Here is a 21962-nt window from a genome sequence, read left to right on the forward strand (position 1 = left end):
AGAACTGGATGGTAGGGAGCAGGGCTGGGGATCAGGAGCAGATGAAGTTGGGAAGTAGGATGAGACCGGGTTGGGAGGCAGGACAAGATGACAGTGGGAGCTGGGGGGACGGGATCGGGGGAAGTCAGGGATCAGGACCACGTGAAGTCGGGGAGCGGGAGAAAGTGACAGCGGGGAGCAGAGCCGGGGAGCAGACGTAGTGAGGAGCAGCCGAAGTCGGGGAACGGGGCCGGGGGGGCGGGAGCAGCCGAGGCCGGGGCGGGCCGGGTGCCGGCGGGGCGGGTGGCGCCCGGGGCAGGCAGTGCCGGGCCGTCCCCGCGGGGCGCGGATCGGGGCGGGCCGGGGCGGGCGGGGCGGGGGCCCGGGGCCGAGCGGCAGCGGCGGGCGGGGATTTGCGGGCGGGCGGGCGGCGGAGCGCAGCAGCCGCATGATGAGGGAGCGGAGCGGCACCTCCGGCAGCGCGGCGGGCGGCTCGGGCGGCCCCGGAATGGAGAGCCTGCCGCCGCGACAGCCCGACTACATGTCCGTGTGCCTGTTCGCAGAGGAGCCCTACCAGAAGCTGGCCATGGAGACGCTGGAGGAGCTCGACTGGTGCCTGGACCAGCTGGAGACCATCCAGACGTACCGCTCCGTCAGCGAGATGGCCTCCAACAAGGTGAGCGGCGGGACGGGGCTGCCTGGAAGCCGTGCTCACCGCGGGAGTCAATGGCCCCGGGTGTCGGCGTGTGTCCGTAACGGCGCTAAGCCGCGCGCGGTCGCGTGGCTCGGTTTGTCCTTCGGGAAGGGTTTAATGCTGGTTCTGATGCGTGTCTGCGCGCTGCCCCATCCCGTCCCTCCGCCGATAGCGAGAAGGGCGCTCCGCTCCGTGCGCGGTGCTCGAGTCCGGGGTCGGGGAGCGGAGGGAGACGGGCGGGGGAAGCGCCGGGGAAGGGGAACGCGGCGCGAGGTCTGCGCGGGGCTTTCCGAAGTCCCCATCGGCGATGCCTTTGCGTTCTCTGCCTCCCCTGCCCGTACCCGAGCCGTACCCCCGGCCCCGCGGGGCAGAGCGCTGCGGCGGCGTTCCGGGAGGGTGCCGCGAGGGGATCCCCGGTTCCCGGAGCCGTGCAGCCCCCGCAGCGGGTTGGCAGCCCCACCGGCAGCGCTCCAGCTGCGCTGCTGCTCCCACGCCGGCAGCCCGCGGCCGCGGCCGGATCCAGTCCGGAGCTGCACCGCACAGCCGCGGCGTTGTTCTCTTTTTTTCTTTTTTTCTTTTTTTTTTTTTTTTTTCCTAATTGGAAATTAATGAAAGCAGATAGGCTGAATCATAAACTGATTTTATGGAAAAGTTGAGCAAACGAATCCCGCGTTGCTTCAGCTTCCTCCTCTGGTGACGATCGGTGCGACATGCAGGGGCAGAGGAAGCAATAAAAGTTTTATAGATGGGGCTTTCGAGTGAGGAATATGGGGTTATTTTTTTTGGAGTTGGTGCGAGTGAAACCGGGCTGGAGGCTGTGGGAGGGGCTGGGCTGAGGGGTGAGCTGTGCCCAAAGGCTGTGTCCCAGGGGTGGGTGTCAGTGCCCTTCTCTTGGAGACATTTCATCTTTGCCGAGTGCCACCTCTGCCTTGGTGAAGGCGAAAGGCTCTGGTTGGCAATTGGAGCACGTGGGCCGAGCAGAACCGTTCCCAAAACTTTCTTTCATAATAAAGTTCCCAAAATGCCCCCGCTTTTTGCTCAACCCAGCGCTGTTGTCGGCAAAAGAGAACCCTGATGCTCTGCTCCCCCAGTGGGCAATGGGCACGGCTGTGGGTTGGCTGAGGGGCTCCCAGCTGAGCGCCACGGGGTCACCTTTTTGGGTGAACCCACTGAAAAAAAACCCTCTTTGGGTTCTTCTCCAAATGACGGCTGAATGCTTTTCCATTTGACGCTGGCAAAAACAGCCCGAATGTTTTGAAAACAGGATGCTCGGGCTCCGCAGTACGAAAGAAAAACGGAAAGAGAAACAGCCGAGATAGGAAGAAAGCGAGGAGGCGCAGCGTGCGGCCGGCGCAGCGCGGCACAAACAGCGACCGATCCGCTGACCTCCTCACCGCCAGGCCCTGGCCCACAGCCACGCCGGCCCCGCGACGTCACCGAGCGCGATAGTAGGCACGGCACAGCTGTTGCAAGTGTGACTCGAATTTCCTGTCTCCTTCCTGCCAGACGTAGTTTAGAAAACCCAGAGTTGCAACAACAGCGGGCGGAGAGGGAGAACCTCCGTGGACGTGTTTGCAGGGCGATTCTCAGAAGCGCTGCACCCAAAAGGAATTGCCGGGGGGAAGCACCGGGCAGGACGCATCCCAGCTGCGTGCTGATGGGTTTCGGAAGGCAGTGCGTAGGGCGCGTGCGTGTGCCTTTTTAGGATGTGTTAATAGCGGGAGAAGAGAGGAAACGTGTGGCTAATGGTGCCAGGAGTGACCGAGCCCAGTGCTCCGACCCACGTGGGCCAAGGGACGTCGGTGGGACTCTGTGCTGAGAGTGGGAATCGGGCAGAAGTGGGCAAAGCCGGAGCTCTGTTGGCTGCCTGGGGGCTGCGGGACGGCCCCACCACCCTGCCTGCTGTTCTGTTTCCCAGTGGTTGGCACACTAAGCTTTCTGCATCACAGAAAAACTACCTGGAAAAGCACCGGGCTGTGGGGAACGCAGCCAACACGAAGGGAATTTCCTCTCCCGGCATCAGGCAATCCTCAGCTGCCAGCAGGCACAGCACCACAGCAAAACAAAACTGCCTTTAGAGCTCCGTTGGGCTCTAAAGCAGAGCACACGGATTCATATCACTGTTTTATATATATATATACACACATATATATTTCCTGTGTTTATCTTCATGCCCAGCTCCCAGCTCAGGCAGTGCAGTCCCAGAAGGACCTGGAGCCATCCTGACAGAGGGCGTAGGGTGTTTCTCTCTTAGTGCCCACCCCCAATGCTGCCCTGTGTCTGCTCCCCCAGCCCCACTTCTTCCAGGGATTCAATGCCCAGAGCATCCACCTTTGCATATCAACAAGGGGAAGAATTTCCCAGCTGCAGCACTGGGCCTGGCAGCTCCCGGGTCATTATGGGGCCTCAATATCATGTAGCATATACCTGCAGCACATATGGCGTGGATGGGTCCGCACCTAAGAGCAGCTGCCTTGTCCTGAAGGCACACCAGGCTTCCTGGGAGCTGTTTGCAGTGACTAGATGGGCACATTGCCTGATCTGTGGTCTGTGGGAATGTTCTGGTTTGGAGTAGTCAGAGGTGTTGTCACCGGGTGCTTTCCTGGTGCCCTCACCGCTTTGGAAACCCATTTCCAGTTGGACTCGATGATCCTTACAGGTTCCTTCCGACTTGGGACATTCTGTGTTTCTCAGGGGGACCCTTCCCTGCGCAGCTGCGCAATGCCGAGCGAATCACCCAAGTCTCCATTCAGCTCAGCAGTGCTGGCTGGCAGGGCAGGCCCTGTGCCACCGAGTGCCCAGCAACCTGACCCCAGGCTGGGACAGAGCGGGACAGCCCCGCGTGCTCCCGCTGTCACACGTCGGCCAGAAGCCACTAAGATAAACACAGCCCGCTGCATTCTGCTTGTGTTTCAAAGGGCAGAGGAGAGCAAAGGCCACGCTGTGCTGTCGGGGCAGTGGTGGATGAGCAGCGTGACCCCAGCAGAGCCCCTCGGGGCCGTTGCCAGCAGTGTATGTGCCGTGTGGCACAGCCTCTGCTCCGTGCGCCGCGGTCCTGCGGGTCTCAGCCCCAGAGCACATCCCCTTCATACGTGATGCTTCCCCAGAGTGGTGCCAAGCTGTTTAGTCTTCGGGTCTCTTCGCTGTAACTTCCTTTGTTTAATATCCTTTCAAGCAGCCGAGCGTCTCACAAAGAGGAGTTTGTCGGCTTGCACAGCAGCCAGCGAGACAAAGAGACTTCCACGTCTCCTGTTTTTACAAGCTGGGATGAATCACCCTGCCCCGCGTGCGGTTCCGTGCCGGTATTCCCCTCGCCTGGGGACGCGCGTTGCGGAAACAGCGCTGCCTGTGCAGGGCTGGCAGCACCCGCTGGGACAGCAGGCAGCATCCTGGCACTGCACTGCCGGCCCCATTGCCTCCTGTTCTGCAGTGCTGTGGTTCTGCGATGGCTGCAGTGGGAGCTGAGGTGGCAGCGTCCGCTCCGTCTCTCCTTTATTGCATGGTGTTTATTGGTGCTGAGAAGCAGGCACTGGCTCTTGCGTGGGGCGTGGGGCTGTTTGTATGAATGGGAACAGCTGAGAGCAGTAAGCGTGAGGTTTTGGTGAAGGAAAAGGAGGAATCTGCTCAGTGCTGTGAGCCCCCGGAGCTTGGTGTGCTGGGGGCTGGGGAGCTGGCTCTGCCCCACATTGCAGCAGCTCCCATTACTTCCATGCCTGGGCTTGCAGGTTAGCTCCCTCTGCGCATCCTCATCCTCCCCCCTTTCTCTTTGGCTTTTGCAATAAATCGCTCTGGTTATATGAAATATGTCACAACAGTGGGCCACATACAGGCTTATTTGGCAGACTGCTACTTTGGTCTTGCCCTGAGGGCTGTCCATTCCAAGATACCTTGGATAAAATGATTCAAAAATACATGTATATATTAAACATATATATATTTGAGAGCTGAATTTTGCTCCAGTCCATCTTCCCAAGTTCCACCATCTGTCAGGACACAGCAGTGCCCGTGGCTCCCTAGCTCATCCTGTAGCGTTTTCTGCTTGTATTTGGCTGTTTAAGTTTTGCATTCTCAGACTTCTACGTTATAACACATTAGGGTGGGGCTTAAATAAATAATAGCTCCGAGGCAGGTTCAACATGAATCACGATGTGAGGGCAGGCAGGAGGTGACTAACAGTTCGCAGCGGTGACCTCGGGAAGCGAGGCGAGGACAGCAGAGGTACCAGAGGGGCATTGCTTGGTGTGGGGTGGGTGCCAAGGGGCACAAGTGGAATTTCATCCCAGAGCAGCCCACATCCCAGCCCCAGTGCTGCAGTCCGCTTCACAGAATGCAGAGTAGGCGAGGTTGCATGGGACCACTTGGGGTAATCCAGTCATCATCTGTAGGGACGTGGGCAGTGGGCAGGTGGGATGGGCTGGGGTTGGACTCGGTGATCCTAGAGGTCTTTTTCAACCTTGCAGAGTCTGTGATTTTATGCCCTCGTCGCAGCACAACCCCCAACTCCTCGTTTTTCACCCAGGTGCAGAGCCACTGCTTGCAGGGAGCGTACTGGCGAGCAGGATATCTCCTCTAAGTGAAACTTAATTGGAAGAAGTTGTGTTACCAAAGCCAAAACACGCTGTGGAGAGCTTGTCTGTCAGAGCTCCCAGAGGCAGAGATCTCCCTGATGAAAGCCTTCACTCCGTGTTTAAAGCAAACAAATGAGGGGTGCCTCACCTTGCTGCTGTCAGAGCACAGCTGGGCAAGCGCAGCGTAAAAATCACTGCAAGCCATTTGCCTATCTCTGCGTGAGAAGGAGTTTTCATTTGAATGCATTTCCATTAATGAGTGCTTCGGTGTGGTTCCGATGCCTGCGTTGGGCTCATCTCCATGTGGGCACCCCTCTTTGGAGGGACGCCGTGCTGCAGGGTGAGGGGCCAGAGCTCCTGGCTGGGTCTGGCGGAAGCTGCCGGCGTTCCGCATTGCTGTGAGCATCCCTGAAAAGTCATCTCGGGGCACAAGGTGATTTGAATTTTCTAAAGCCTGTTCTCAGGTAAAACCCCAGCTGGATTTGCCTAAGTGATGACTGCAGAGCCCGGCTCAGATTTAAATTAAATTTAAATTGCTGCTTTGTACGATTAACGAAATCTCGGTTTTAATTGCGTTGCTCTCTGGTTCAGCGATAAAGGCCCTTCCCTCCCAGTGCTGGGATGGGGTGCAGGCACTCCTTGTCCCCTCGCTGCAGGCTGTCCCCGGTGGCCATGAGGTCCCTGCAGACCCCACAGCCCTGCGGTGCCACGTGTGACGCAGTGCCAGCCCACCACTGCCCGCCTGGCTGACGGAGCCGGGAGCTCCCCAGCTTTGTGGGCTGCTCTTACGAAGCTGCTCGGCTTCCTCTGGCACTCGAGGCTTCATCCGTGTGGTTTGCATGGGTGGGACTGACAGAAGATTCTGGTCGGAGATCTGCAGGCTGCTGGAGTGCTATCTGCTCCCACGGCCGCAGATGTTGTCAGCTGCATCTGCGCTTTCTTTAATCAAGTGTGTGTCAACAAACAAGCTGCTGCAGCTTTTAATCTTGCTGGTGCTTCCTCGCCCCTGGTCCTCAGCTCGGGCTGCTGCTCCTCAGCTCTTCCTCAATTTTCTTTCATTTGCCACACGACAAACATTTGCTCCAGCTGGTAAGAACGATTTTGCAGAAGTGGCTTTTGCTCATTCCTGGTTTTATCAGCCGTCTTCTTGGTAGGTGGAGGGGAAAGGCAGAGCACGGCTGAAGCCGTGGTGCTGGGCTTGGTGGTGTGGGGCCGGCGGTGCTGGGCTTGGAAGAAGGGATTCTGGTGCCTTCTGGGGGCTTTTCTGGAGAGGACATGAACACAGAATGCAGTCATGTAGTGTGTAGGCTCCGGGTGTAGCTGTGTATCTTCTGTTGGCTTAAGGGGACGTGTTAAGAAGTAGGAGAGCACTTCATAGGATCCCAAAATCCCAGGTGGTTGGTTCCAAAGGACCTTAAGGATCACAGAACCATGGAATCCCAGAATGGCTGTGTTGGAAGGGACCCCGAAGCCCCCCACTCCACCCCTGGGCCGGGTGCCCCCACCAGCTCAGGCTGCCCAGGACCCCCCACAGCCTCGTGCACCGCCAGGAGGGGGGACGCCCACAGCTGTGTTTGATGAAGCAGAAACCACCCTGGGGTTCCAGAGGAGCTGCAGGTTGGGTCCAGCCTCAGTGCCGCAGCCCAGGGCGCACCGCAGTGGCCATCAGCCCCCTGCCATCCGTTGTGTCAGCCAGAATGTTGGTCCCAGGCAGGGGCTGACCGCTGCCAAGCAGGACAGCATGGGGAGCCCCAGTGTGCTGAGACATGTTGGGCCTGGCTGCAGGCTGAGGGGGTTCCTGGCTCCCCAGTTCCCCCACGTGCCCTTATGGCCGGAGGTTCAGCGTTGGCTCTAGCAGGATTAGCTCGCAGCACTTGGCACAGGCAGCTTTTCCTATTCAATCTGCATATTTCAGTCTCATTTCTCTGGAAGTGAGCTGGAAAGGTCCCGCTGGTAGCACTGGTGCTCAGGTTCCACCCCATCCCCTCCTAAGCGCTGCACTGCATAGGCGTGTGCCTCCCGGGGGGGTCTGCTGCTCGCAGGCAAATGCTGAGCTCCGCATGGCAAACCTGAATGTTGCACTGTCTGCATCAGATAGGTGGTGTTGCTTTCATGAGCATGCTGATTTATGGCAACGTGCTATTTATTTATCAACATTTAGGCTGCGGATTTTTAAATTATCCTAATAGCACAAAGCCAACAAGTTGGTCGTGACGTCGCTCCTTTAAAGTCTCCCTTTGAACGCCTCTATAAATCAACTCCCCTTTGATGTGAAGTGGGAGATTTCATAACCGTGTGTTTACTTTTGGGTTTAAAAAAATAAGCTGAAGGGAAAATAAAAAAAAACAACAACCGAAAACAAAAAGCAAACAGCAGTTTGTATCTCATTAAAAATAGTTTCTAGCGCATTAAAAGCTATATTGTTTTAGGAAACGAGAGCTAGAAAGAGTTGCAAAAGCAGTTGATCCTTTTAATGGCTGATTGTTGGCTGCAACCATTGCACTTGTCCTCAGGCACACGGGCACATGGCAGTGCTGCTGGTCTCAGCTGTGTCCCACAGCACTGGGGCTGAGCACATGGACGGGGGCTGAGCCCAGCTGTGTCTGCATGGAAATCAAAGGCTTGCATTGCCCTCGTGGCACAGCTCCTTTGGTCGGAGGGATTTCCAAGCGCGGGGGATGCGAGGTTTGCGTCAGAAGGGTGGGTCGTCGGGAACAGGGTTTGTAAACACTGGGACTCGCTGGAGATGTGCAGTGAGATTCCTCCATCAAAGTGTGGGGTGGGACCCACTCTCCCAGCCGCTCCGGGCTGGAGCCCCGCAGCACCTTCGCAGTGCTTTTATCTTGCATTTACCCTCCTGCAAATGCATGTAACTCTCTTACAGTCTTTAAATGAGGGCTCCTGGCCTCGGGGAGCCTCAGCTGGCACACGCTGACTTCAAAGGGCTGACATCAGCAGCGGGCACGTCCTCCTGCCTTGTCCTGGCTGTGCAGCACCAGGAGCACTCTGTGCTGTGCTCCGAGGGACTCAGGGCCACGAGTAACAGCAGGGCTGCTGCTGGGGCTGCACGGTGAGGCTCAGACTGGGTGTGCATTTGTGGGACTGCCCAACTTTCTGGAGCCGTCACAGGGGATGTTGCCCACGCACAGCAGTGGGAAGCTGGAGACAGCCCGTGAAGAATGGCCGCTGCTGTAATCAAAGGATGATCCAATTTCTGGAGGTCTAATTTGGTTCGGATGGCTCCCGCTGTTACTTCAGAGCATGTGGAACAGGAAAACTGCCTGCAGGAGGATGGCGTTTTCTCACACAACCCTGCAGCTGGCTCCACCTCTGTCACCCAGCATAGGGGCAGGCGTGCCCATGGGGGTGTGGTGCCCACTGGGCTGGGGTTTGTTCCACTTAGTTGTGCAAGTATTGTGTCTGTGGTCAGAGCTGGGACAGAGGGAATCATGGAATCACAGAATCACTGAGGTTGGAAAAGACCTCTAAGATCACCAGGTCCAACCACCAACCTACCCACACCATGCCCCCCGACCACATCCCTAAATGGAAGGAAGCCCCAGGCCCTGCAGCAGCTGCACATCTCCTCCCTCTGCAGGTGCATGCTGGAGCGTGTTCTGCAGCCGTGCCCAAGCTCTTCAAGCATGCTAGATTCACTCCCAAAGTGAGGCTGCTGCTTGCTCTGTGGCAGAGCAGTTGGCATCCCTCAGTGCAGACAACCTGCTCTTCCTTTGCAGTCACACTGATTTAACAAGGAATTGGTGTGGAGATTTGCACATCAATCTGTGCGTGCAGTTTTTCATGTGTTTAAATAAATCTTGCTTTTATGTGCCCACATCTCTCAGATGGCAGATTGCACCAAGCCCTACAAAGCACAAAGGTGCTTGCAGGGAAACCCAACTGGTGCCACTTTGCTGGGCAGCCTGAGCTGGCGGGGCAGGGGTGGAACTGGATGGGTGTGGAGGTCCCATCCAACCCCACCATTCTATGGCTGTGTGGTTCTGTGAGTTCTTCAGCACATGCTTGCCATCGGTGTGGGCACATGGCTGGCTGGGCTTGTGACCCCAACAATGTTTCACGGGGGGAACAGCAGGCTCGGATCTCCCCCATGTCCCAGCAGCACCATCCCACCCCATTTTTGTGAGTTTTGCCCACCCTGGGGCTGTGTGGGCAGCAAATGGGAGGTGGCATCAGCTGCTCACCTCTGTCCTCGTGCACTGGAGGGGCAGGAGGAGGACCTCCCTGACTCCATCACAGAGTTGTGGAGAAGATGATTGTCCTTGGTCAACAAGGGATGGAAATTTGGAGTCAGGGCTGTGTCACCCCAGCACAGCTCCCATCTGTTTATTGTTATTGCCAAGGAAAGCATGTGCAATGCAGGAGTCCCATCCAGGTGGTGCTGAGGTACTGTAGGATGCGAACCTGAGCACTGGCCTTGCTGCATTTATCAGCTGTATTTAGCGAGGAAAGCACAGCTCAGAATGCAAGAAGCGCTTTTTTTTTTTTTTAGATGGCAGCACGAGTGCTGGCATGTGCCAGAATCGTCCCAAGCTGCTGTGGCTCAGGGGAAAAAGTGAAAAAGGTCCTTCCTGCAGCTCTGCGACAGGCAGTGACGTTTCTGCCACGCTGGGATCAGTGTCACGCAGCAGCGGTGGGGCTGCAGCACAGTGCCCATGTTGGGTTTGTCATAGCGGCGCAATGATAAATCACAGGATTTGGGTTGGGAAGGAGTCCTGGTGAGAGGATTTATTGGAATCTTGCATTGTGATTGCACGATGTGATTGCAGATGCCGGCTTATCTCTAGTTTGCGTTTCCGCATTGAGAAGCGCTCCCAGTTTGTAAAGGTGCGTTTTGCTGCACTGCTGCATTTTGCCTCTTTGCCGCGGGGGGAAAAAGCAGCAATCACATGCATGGTGTCAACGCTTTGAAAATCCCCACCGAACACTCGCCTGGCAACCCTCTGCAATGAAGATGGGGGGGGAAAAAAGCACAAAAAGCAGAACGGAGAGGAGAGGGCTGCGTGCTGCGCCTCGCCTGGGCGCGCATCGCTTCCTCCATCTTACCCTCCTCCCGAAGATGGCTGTGGGGCCGCACCGCGGGGCCGTGGGCTGCGCAGAGTCCCCCCTCCCCGCTCCCCCCGGGGCCACCCATCCACCCACCCCCGCATCGGCGAGCACCCACCGCGGCACACGGCCTCGCCGCACGCGCATGGATTCGCCGCCGCCTCCCCGAGCAGCTCCGCGGTCGGGATTCTCTGCAAAGAGAACCCACCCACGCTGCAGAGATGCGGTGCCGGGCTGGGCTCCGGCGGCGTGCGGCGTTCACCGCGTTCCGGGCGCTGGGGGCTGCGGGGGCTCAATGCCCGTCGTCTGCTGCCGGCTGCCGGCGCTCCCGTTTCACCGGTGACGTCTCCAAAAGGACCTGAGCGAGGGCTGCGGCGCGGGGTGTTCCAAAATGCCTGAAGCCAACGCTTTGTTGTCCGTGTCTTGGGGTTACATTAAGGTGGGTTGGATCCTGCCGGGTCCTCGGTGCCTGTTTTTGTGCTGCTTTCCTCAGGTAAAGCCCTTGGGAGGGAATGGGGCCGTTGGAATGGTTATTCCCACACGGTGTGTGTGTGTGTGCGGTGCATGCAGCGTACGCGGATGCGAGTTGCTTCTCCCCTTTGGGAATTCACTTCTGTAGGGTGAAATGATGCTGCAACCAAAGCGTGCAATTAGCAAATGGAGAGCAACGTACGGGTGCAGCTGGGCGAGCGCTGCGTCTCGCTGCAGTGATGCAGGCAGACCTGAGATTTGTGGCATCTTTGCTTTTCTCTTTGGAACACATGCAGCCGCATCGCAAAATGGAGCAAACTTATGTAATGGAGCTGAGAACAAAAGGAGGTGGAAATAGAATCCAGTACAAGACATGGGTCTCTCGGAGAGGTTACCTGAGGCATCTCATTTCTGGCAGTGAAAATAATGTCTGTCTGTGGAGGAAATTCGTGTTGCAGTTTTTGCGTAGTGAGCAGAAGTACGTAGCTGCACTGGTGCTGCGGGGTATCTCAGTGGAGCTGAATGGCTCTGATTCTGTTTCATATCTCTCTGTAATTTTATTTTTCACCTCTTGCTTGTCCGTTTGCTTGCTGTAGAGTTGAAGCCATGTGAAAGCATTCATAAAAATTCCATTCCTATGTTTGTGTTTCTCTCTCCCTGCAGTTCAAGAGGATGCTGAACCGCGAGCTGACGCACCTCTCCGAGATGAGCCGCTCCGGCAACCAGGTGTCCGAGTACATCTCCAACACCTTCCTGGGTAAGCAATGCCTGGCTCTGGGCCCTGGGGCAGCCCCTGCCTCTGCCTCCTTTCACAGCCACATCTCAGCACACAGCATTACTGGAAAGCTTTGATTTTCTGCTTTCCAAACGGAGATGGGGAGGAGGATGCAGCGCTAGCCTGGCGCTCTGCGCAGAGGGATTCCCTTTCCAGATGGAAAGATGTCTTTGGTTGGGCTGAACTGAGCTGCTGTCGGCCACGTTGTGCAATGTTTGCTTTTTGTGGTGACCTTATGTGAAGGACAAAGCCACCCGAGCCCAGCTGCACGCACTCATCTTTGCACCTTCTGCCTCATAGAACTGCATCTCCCCCTCAGAGCCAGGGGCTTGGACGGGCAAGGTCAACCCGGGAGTTTTATTACTCTGTGCTTACGTGCTCATTTTGCACTGGAAATCTGAGCCCAGCCTCAAAGATACGCACAGCATTTTGCATGACGTTCCTTTTGTAGGAGCTTCCAGGACGACCAACACGAATGAATTAAACATTTAAGTGTTCTGAGAAGTGTTTACTTCCTCTGTGTTTACAAAGCCCATCTTTTACAAAAAATACAGTTTACTGTGGTTTCAAACAGTTCCCAAATAGGTGCTCAGTTGCTCTCAAGCAGCAGCTTGATGCTGGGCACCCCCCACCAAGTACCCAGTTCCATTGGCCTGAACACTGTGCCCACGTCCCCAGGGAGCTCACGCCCCACGGTCGTCGTGGCCCAGAAAGCCTTCCCTCTGTGACACGCCATTATTTCCATTAAGGGACTTTAAAGTGATTTCAATAGCCAGTTGCAACTGGAGCTGCCGCGTGCATTTAGGGCTCATCACATCATGAATAATCCATGTAAGAGTCTGGAGCTGCTTTGTAGGAATCCACTGCTCCTCTCCTGTCGCTCAGCTTAATGGCGACATCCAGAGCAGAAATAAATACAGGGAAGAAAAGCAGGGCAGCCTCACTGCCAGCAGCAGGGCACTTCCGAGTGCACTGCTGCAGAAATACCCAGTGCAACCGGAGGCTGGACGTGATATCACACCCAGACAGCACGTGTACACCCATTCTGGAGGGATCATTGGAGAGAAATTATCAGAGCTTTCAAATGGCTCTTAAAGCTCTTTTAGGAAGTTGTGCTGTCACTTTTTTATGAGTTTGCTTTTTTATTTTTCCCTTAAAACGTGGTTTAAAAATGAAAGGAATGCACAGCGTAGAAGAGGTTGAACCAAAAAGGAGAAATCATAGAATCATAGTATGGCTTGGGTTGGAAGAGACCTTGGAAATGTATCCAAGTAGCATTTGTGAAATGAGGATAGCTCATGGATGCTAAAACCAGATGGCATATCTGCGTTCAGTCGCTTGGCTTCATTAAATGAGCTGAGGCTGGCAGCAGTGGGGCAGCCCCATCTCTGGGCCAAGGTTGTGAGAGGTTGGGTTTGTCACTGGGCCCTGCCATGGGCATGGGCAGGAGCTCAGCCTCTGCAGAGCAGTGCCTCGGGCACAGAAATCCATATGTGCCCTTTGATGGGCCATGAACGTGACCTGCTAAGCGGGAGGCATTATGGAAACACTAATTAAAGGTTTAAGGGTAATTGCCCTATTTTCCTAAGTGTTGTTTTGCACTGAGCGCTGAATAGCAATATACAGCGTAGCTCTGTCTTTCTCTAAGGATTTTCCCTAGTCTGTGCTCCTCAGATTCTCCCCTGCACTGTTCATAAGGATGTTGTATACATCAAAAGGATTCTTCTTGGAACTCACAAAGTTCCAGGGCAGGGTCAGCTTGGATGTTAGGAGAAATTTCTTCACCCAAAGAGAACTCAGCACCGCACAGCTGCCCAGGGATGGGGGGTCAGCATCCCTGGGGGTGTTCAGAGCCGTGGGGATGTGGCACTGAGGGACGTGGGCAGTGGGCACGGGGTGGGCTGGGGGTGGAGGAGGGCTTTTCAACCTTAATGATGCTGTGATGCTATGATTCTGTATTAATGATCAAAGTAAGGGTTGATGTGAGGTGCTGCGCAGGGTGCTCACACACTGTTCCTGCAAACGATGCTGATTTCTTTCACCTTTCTTTGTTGCAGACAAGCAGAATGATGTGGAGATTCCTTCTCCCACGCAGAAAGACAGAGAGAAGAAGAAAAAGCAGCAGCTCATGACCCAGATCAGCGGAGTGAAAAAATTAATGCATAGTTCAAGCTTAAATAATACCAGCATCTCGCGATTTGGTGTGAAAACAGAAAAGGAGGACCATCTGGCCAAGGTACATCAGATTGATATGGTTCGTGGAGAATTGGTGTGATCTTGGAGCACGTGGCCTCCTCGTACAGGTGCTCTGACATCAGCACTTCACAGCTGCCCCATTCCTGTACTGCAGTAATTACTGGTGCTTATGAACTGGCTTGACTACCGCAGACAGGAAAACAAAAAGCTTTGGTGGGAGGGATACATGCAGACATGTCTCGAGAAACGTTTTAACTGTTCTCTTTGTGTCTTTTCCAAAGGAGCTGGAAGATCTGAATAAGTGGGGTCTGAACATATTTAATGTTGCCAGGTATTCCCACAACAGGCCTCTCACCTGCATCATGTACGCCATATTTCAGGTGCGTGGTTTTCTGTCCTTTCACAGCACTGGTTTAATACCCGGTGGCTCCCTGTTACACCACCAGGTGCACTGTGACATCCCTGTGTACAGGCTGTTGTGGATGTCCCATCCCTGCAGGCATTCAAGGCCAGGCTGGATGTGACTCTGGGCAGCCTGGTCTGCTGGTTGGCGACCTGCACACAGCAGGGGGGTTGAAACTGGATGAGCACTGTGGGCCTTTGCAACCCAGGCCATGCTATGATTCTATGATTCTAAGATACTTTTGATGTCTCTTATGCAGGAGCGAGATCTACTGAAGACATTCAAGATCTCATCAGACACCTTTGTGACGTACATGATGACATTGGAAGACCACTACCACTCGGACGTGGCGTACCACAACAGCCTGCACGCTGCTGATGTCGCTCAGTCCACCCACGTTCTCCTCTCCACCCCTGCACTGGATGTGAGTACTGCTTTGAGCTGAGCTCTGCGCCCAGCAGTATTTCAGCTGCAGCTCCATCTATAATCTCTGTTTCATCTTAAGGAGCGTGTGCTTGCATATCAGCCTCTCTTCTGAGCAAATTGCTTACTTATACAAGCCTCGTCCTCCTAAAAGTGGTTCAAAAAGCAGAGAGGGTTTGTTGCTGTAAGAGGGCATCCAGGAGTGGTGATGGGCTTCTCTCACAGATCCCCATTTCCTCCATAGGCTGTCTTCACTGACTTGGAAATCCTCGCCGCTATTTTTGCAGCCGCAATTCACGACGTGGATCACCCTGGTGTCTCCAACCAGTTTCTGATTAACACAAGTGAGTCTTGTTTCAAATACAATCACGGCTTCATCTGCAAACTCAGAGTACGTTTTCCATTACAGCAAGGTCCAAACTGTGACTTTCAGACCATGGTGCTTTCTTAAAACACTGCGCAGCAAATGAGGTCTATCTACGTTTTGAAATGGAGCAACAGTATAAGTCGAATTCCTATCAAAACAAATGAAGCTATTGTAGTATAATTTGCAGAGCGGCCTTGAATCTTGTGATTATCACTTGATAAGGCGTAATAAATCTTCCAAATTTCATCATTAACAGAAGATTAGTAATGCTGTTGCTATTGACAACAATGGAGCTAAATATTGTGGTTCGTGTCGTATTCTGCAACAGGCTAAGCATTTGAGTGTTTTGGTTCCAAAGGATGGGCATTGTTCTTTTTTGGAAAGCGTGTGTGCAGGATCCATGCTTTCTGCTGTCAGTGCTTCCAAAGCCTGTAACTAAGTCAGCTGGATGCTGTTTGGCTCACCAGGGTTAAGCAAAGGGCTGTTGGCGTTCTGTACTCATGTGGTCAGAGCTACATGCTCTTGGACTATATGATACAAAAAAGGAAACTTCTCCATTTCTTGCACGCAGACAAACGTCGCGGTGCCCAGTGCTCGCTGTGGAGTCCCACGCTGTATGCAAACTGAGTCCATGTTTGTGTTGTGTTGGCAGATTCCGAGCTGGCACTGATGTACAACGACGAGTCGGTCCTGGAGAACCACCACCTGGCAGTGGGCTTCAAACTGCTGCAGGAGGAGCACTGCGACATCTTCCAGAACCTGACCAAGAAGCAGCGGCAGACGCTCAGGAAGATGGTGATTGACATGGTAGGGCCCCTGGCACACTGCTGCTCTTCACATACAGGCTTCTCCATCTGGCCGCCCTCACTGAGGTTGTGTTTTCTCATCCATAAAGGTATTGGCAACAGATATGTCCAAGCACATGAGCCTGCTGGCAGACCTGAAGACGATGGTGGAAACTAAGAAGGTGACCAGTTCAGGAGTCCTCCTGCTGGACAACTACACGGACAGGATACAGGTACAGCACAGAGTTCCTGCAGGACAGAAGCACCTTCCCTGTCTTGTGCAGTACCAAGGAAACCACATTTCTGTTCTTGCTGTTGCTTCCAGGTGATCTAAATGTAGCAAAGAGGCTGACCCAGATTTTCAGCCATCATGCAGGAGCTGTAGGCTCCTGATTTCACGTGCTCTGCACCACGAACAGATGGGTATGGAGGGGGGTCTCGTGTCTTTTTGGTGGAAGGGATTAGCTGTTTAACTCTTGGAGCAGGCAGCTGCAAGCATGCTTGTCCCTCTGAGGTTGATCTGTTCGGCTGAGTATTTGAGGGCTTGTGAGTTTCCCTGCTGCTTTCTCTCCTTTCTTTGTCCTAACAAAGAGGTATAGCATGATTGCAGGAGCTCAGTTTGTAACTCCATAGCTGAATCAGCTCTTAAGCTGGGTCGAAGTTAATGATGCACACTGCTCTCTCCAGGGTCTAATCCTCACCTTGCAGACATGACAAGGCAGCTCTGGGAGGGGTTACGTGGTTTCCATGTAGGATGACGTACATTGCTGTCTCCCCACTTTGCTGGCCAGCTTAGAACAAGAAAACCCTCTCACATTTCTCTTGATGTTAGAGCAGCTCCTTGCACTGAGTCCCCGTGGCCGCAGTTAGTCAGGCACCCGGCTGTGTGCGTGAAAGGGATGTTACTCATTGACTAAAGCAGCAACATTTAACCATATGAGAGCCTGAAAATACCCTTTGAATGGCGGGAAGCACCTGCATTCAAAAACAAACCTCTGTGATGTCACCAGTGTTGCTGGTGCTGCACCCAGTGGAAGTTCTGAGACATCTGGAACACGCAGAGCGCGCTGCACCTCTGCAGCTGCAAGTCCCATGCACAGTGATCGTAGGGTGCTAACATTTCTATGCCAAATTGCATAATCAAAGAGCCTCGTGGTTAAATGTTCTGAATTGAGCAAGCAGATACAGCTTGAAGCCGTCCTCTTTTTCCGTTGGATTTTATGAGTTTTCTGATGAATGTAATTGCAGGTTCTCCGAAACATGGTACATTGTGCAGACTTGAGTAATCCCACAAAGTCCCTGGAGCTGTACCGGCAGTGGACGGACAGAATCATGGAGGAGTTCTTCCAGCAGGGAGACAAAGAGAGGGAAAGGGGAATGGAAATCAGCCCCATGTGTGACAAACACACAGCGTCGGTGGAAAAATCACAGGTAATTGGCCCGGAGCCACACATCGGTATTGCCTCAGAGACAGAGCTCATCTGCTTTCTCTAACACAAGGAGGCAAAGGGCCAGCTTCTTCTGATTGACCCTGATGCCCAGCTGTGCCTGGAGGTCCTACAGCCCTGCAGCCAGGCCGTGGGCTCCCTGCCCACTCCTTGGCATCCCCGTACTCCCCACACACGTGCTTATCTTGCCCTGTTTGTGTCCCAGTTTCCAGAGTGAGCTGTTCTCCTTTTGTTCCCGGGCTGGAGGAGTGTGATCCTGATCTTTTTGGGTCTCTTACATCTTCACACCCCGCAGCCTCCTTCCTAGCTCTTAATTAGCACCTCCTAATCCTACCGGTACTGCACCCCACATTAGAAATGTATGGCAATGCCTGTCCCTCTGATGGCAGAGATACAAGCAGCCCCAAGGGGAGCTTCACTCAGGACTCCAACGGAGCCCAAATTTTGGTTACTTTTGGCCTCATGTAGAACGATTTTGCAGTGCATGAATCGGCCAGCTCAGCTCAGTGGAGCCTCAGTATTGTGAAGTCCAAGTGTAGATATTTAAATCAGTGCAGGTCTTAAAAAGAATTTGGGTTTTTCTTGTATATTTTGAGATCACCTGGTTCATCCCTGGTTCTGATTCATAGCTCAGATGATTTCAAAGTCAACTTAGATATGAGCTGCATAGCACAGGCCACAACGTTTCACCTGGTTAGGCAGAAACAAAGCCGGAGGTTTATGTTGGCCAGAACATACTCCAGTCTTCATATAGTGCTGTCCCAGTTGTTGTTTTGGAAGGACTTGAGCAAGCCATCTTCAAGGTTTTTCAGTTTGAATAAGTATCAAAATCGATGATAATTATTTCCAAATGTCCTCTTGGGCTAAGCCAGGCGGTTTCAAAATTATTCACTGGACCGCATGGTGATTCTGTTGGAAAAATCTGTCTTATTTGTTAACCTAACAAGAAATGAATCCTTCAGCCAGGCTTGGCCAGAAAATGCCCATGTGCTCCGCGTGTGAGCTCCAGTTAATTCTGTGGTTCACAGACATGCTTCACAGAGGTTTCAAAATGGCAAAATCTTTGCTTTGCAAAAGGAGTTGCACGAAATGGCCTCTACCGAAATACCAACGAATGCAAAGGAGAGGGGGAGGCGGCGTTTCCATCCCGGGCTGAAACAGAGAACCCAAGGGCAGACAGCGTGCGAGTGTGGCCAAGCTCTGGTGTTCCTCTTTACATCAGAACACTTCAGGATCAGGCTGGCCGGCTGCTCTGCCACAGGAGCTGTTTGTGCAAGGAAAGGACAGCGCTGTGCGAGGCGCTCAGTCCCAAGCTGTGCTCCCCCTGGCCGTGTTGGGTGGCCGTCGGCTCACCGGTTGGGATCTTTGTCACTCTAAAAGTGCTCCGGATCTCCTGTGCTGCAGGAAATTTTCATCACTTTTTCGTTTAAGCTGCCTTCCCAGTATGTTACAATTGAATGTTAATGGTTCTATTGACATCCTGTTGTGTCTGAAGGAGGCATGTGTGATTTCCAAAGCAAACATCTGCGCGCTGAGCCTGGCCCCTCTGAGAGCCATTTTCCTGCTGCGCTGAAACGTCGTCCAGCAGTGAGGAGAGAAGTGACACACTCTGCCAAGACGGAAGAATTTCAATCCTCTTTATGGCCATTCAGTTTTCTCCATCCTGGACGTACGTCCTCTTACTCAGACAATTGAAACATGATTGAGCTCAGTGCCTACGCGCCTGCGAGCGGATGGGCTGACGGCCGCACCGCTTCCACCCCGGCACGTCACCACTGGGGGCTTGGGCAGCCCGCCTGGATACAGGAGCAGAACTTGTTGGGCTGCCTCCCCTTCTCCCTGCGCTCTTTCCAAAATGAAGGGAAAGGAAAGGAAATCTCCACCAGGTTGGACTGACCAATGGTCATTAGGTGTCATTTCTGCAGGGACTTTGGGGGTGTTCCGCCTTCGGAGCGGTACCTTGCCCTGTCCTCTGCACAGCAGTGATTGATTCACTGGGCAGGAGGAGGCACCCGCAGGGACATTGAGAATCTTTCAGCCAGGGACAGGTGCGGCAGCTTCATCTTGGAGTTCCAGGTGCCTCCTGCTTTCAGTCTACCTTTCACTCAGGGCTTGGTTCTGGGCAAGCCTTGATCTGATCAGCACTGATCAGATTCCCCTCTGCTTCTCCTCCCCATGCACACAGCCCCGAGGCTCTCAGCCTGTCCCCATCAGGAGGTGCTCCAGGCCTCCACCATCTCTGCACGCTCCACTGGGCTCTCCAGCAGTTCCCTGTCTGCCCTGAACTGGGCAGCCCCACACTGGGCACAGTGCTCCAGCTGTGCCCTCCCCAGTGCAGAGCAGAAGGTAGGAGCGCCTCCCACGCCTGCTGGCCACGCTTTGGGCAGTGCACCCCCAGTCCCAGTGGTCCTCTTGGCCTCCAGGACACACTGCTGCCTCATGGCCAACTGTTGGTCAACCAGGACCCCCAGGTTCTTCTCTGCAGAGCTCCTTTCCAGCAGCTCAGCCTCTGACCTACCCTGATGGGTGCTGTTTTTCCTCCCCAGGTGTAGCCCTCCTGCTGTTCAGATCTGTGTTGTAGAGAGCTTGCACCTAGGCAGGCGTTTAGCTCGTAAACTCATGCACTAATATCATTTTAACTTTTCAGGCAGCCATCTCAGTGCATTTCCTTCCCTAAGTGCGTTCCCATGTTTTGCAGGTCGGGTTCATCGACTACATCGTGCACCCGCTGTGGGAGACGTGGGCTGACCTGGTGCAGCCGGACGCACAGGACATCCTGGACACCCTGGAGGACAACAGGAACTGGTACCAGAGCATGATCCCACAGAGCCCCTCACCCCCACTGGAGGAGCGGGGCCAGGACTGCCCTGGCCTGATGGAGAAGTTCCAGTTTGAGCTGACCTTGGAGGAGGAGGATTCGGACGGGCCCGAGAGGGAAGGCGAGGGCATCGGCTACTTCCACAGCACGAAGATGCTGTGCACGGGCAGCCCGGGGCAGGAGGACGTGCAGCGGGAGGCGAACATAGAAATTGTGACAGAGGACACGTCTCCCGTTGACACATAATGCCCTGCACCTGTGTAAGTGGATCGGAAACGCTTAACGAGCATGCAAGCGGTCTGGTGGGACTCGCCTGCAGCCTGGGCCCTAGGCCTGTGCCTGACATTGGCTGACGGATCTCCGGGTCCGTGGGGCCGTCAGGGCTCCGTGCTGAACAATGGCTCAGGAAATGCCGTGAGTGATGCTGGGGTGGCCGTGTGAGCTGCGGGCGCCGCGTGGCCTGGGGCTGCGGGCACCAACGCCGAGCGGCCCAGCGCACGGCGGAGAGATTCCGTACCGTTCGCTCCGGGACTCAACCCGCCGGGCTGATAGAAACTACTGATCCATAACTCTGCGTGTAGATCCCGCCCGCCCCACCGCCTGTCTGCAGACCTGTGTGCCTTCTTTGTAAACACCCTCATGTCTTTTCGAGATCTGTTCGATACACGGAGTTCAGTGTAAGCGGCGGCACCGAGTGTTCGGGAACCGACGGATCCTTTTTGATTCTTCCTGTTACGAGAAGCAGTCTTCCTTTTTCCACGGGCAATACCTGTCACTTTATTGCGGTTAATCACTTTTCCAGACTAAGAGAAGGGATTCCCTCCGTTTTTGCATTACGGCACTTTTAATTAGTCTTCTGAAGGCCCCCCTCGTTGCCTGCCCCTCTGCCCGGGGTGGCTGCGGCGCAGTGGCACGCAAACACCTTCGTGTTCTGCCTTCCCTTCGTTTAGGCCCACCGTCCTCCTCCTCCCGCACTGCCTTGAGCTCTAACACCTCCATTACTGTTTATAACAGTGTATTTATTACGTAATGTACATACTGTAATGTTTTGTAAGTTATTAATTTATATGAATTAGCATTGCCTGTCGGCGGCGATGTTAATTGTGTAGAAGACTCGGAATAAGAGTTGCCTTTTATTTTTCCTTTTTTTGTTTGTTTTTTTTTTTTTTTGTTTTTTGTTTTTTGTTTTGTTCTCTCGTAACCTTTTGTATTGCATAAAGTACAAAACCTGAACACAGCTGAAGAGACATACGCAACCCAGGGGACGGGGCAGAGGTGGCCGCGTCCTGCCCCAGCCTCCCGACAACCCAATGTGAACCTCTATGACAAAAATGTGAACTGATGTAATGATTGTGCTGTGAAACTCCTCCTGACGACGCCGTTGGGCACGGCGAGCGGTGCCACTCGGTTTGTAACATACGTTTTCAGCTTCTGGTCCAACTCGTGACAACTAGTTAATGACAGTAGCACAGTTGTGCATGATCAATGGGTGTGTATGTCTGTCGAACACTGCATTGTTCCAGGTGGTTATTTTCTTGTTTTCAAAAGTTTCACACAACGTATGTTATAGTATTATATATTGTGTTCAGATGCATTCTTAAGAGATTTTTATATGAAGTGAATAAATGAATGCATGACACTGTCCCAGGGCTGCTCGCAGCGTTGTTTGTTCAGCGGGGCTGGGCTGCAGGTATGGCACAGGGAGGCTGGGACACAGCGTTGGGCGGCTGGCACATGGCATGGGATGGCTGGGATGTGGAATAGGGTGGCTGGGACATGGCACAGGACATCTGGGATGTGGCATGGGATGGCTGGGATGTGGCATGGGATGGCTGAGACATGGCATGGGATGGCTGGGATGTGGCATGGGATGGCTGGGACGTGGCATGGGATGGCTGGGATGTGGCATGGGATGGCTGGGATGTGGAATAGGGTGGCTGGGACATGGCACAGGACATCTGGGATGTGGCA

General features: G+C 54.1%; 1 protein-coding gene across 3 annotated transcripts in view; it reads left to right on the plus strand.

Moving 5' to 3' along the window:
- The window catches only part of PDE4B (phosphodiesterase 4B), a 148173-nt gene extending 126538 nt beyond the window's left edge, over positions 1–21635 (plus strand). For all 3 annotated transcript variants that reach the window (XM_085231097.1, XM_085231098.1, XM_085231099.1), the window contains 10 exons: positions 543–655; positions 11440–11533; positions 13609–13787; positions 14029–14127; positions 14410–14574; positions 14818–14917; positions 15593–15747; positions 15836–15958; positions 16974–17156; positions 19872–21635. In XM_085231097.1, the coding sequence (XP_085087223.1) occupies positions 543–655; positions 11440–11533; positions 13609–13787; positions 14029–14127; positions 14410–14574; positions 14818–14917; positions 15593–15747; positions 15836–15958; positions 16974–17156; positions 19872–20237 (1577 nt within the window). In that variant the 3' untranslated portion in view covers positions 20238–21635. The remainder of the gene's footprint in view (positions 1–542; positions 656–11439; positions 11534–13608; positions 13788–14028; positions 14128–14409; positions 14575–14817; positions 14918–15592; positions 15748–15835; positions 15959–16973; positions 17157–19871) is intronic.
- Positions 21636–21962: the final 327 nt, after the last annotated feature.

This window comes from Meleagris gallopavo, chromosome 10 (assembly GCF_905368555.1).
Source record: "Meleagris gallopavo chromosome 10, MGAL_WU_HG_1.1, whole genome shotgun sequence".
In the NCBI taxonomy this organism is placed as follows: Eukaryota; Metazoa; Chordata; class Aves; order Galliformes; family Phasianidae; genus Meleagris; species Meleagris gallopavo.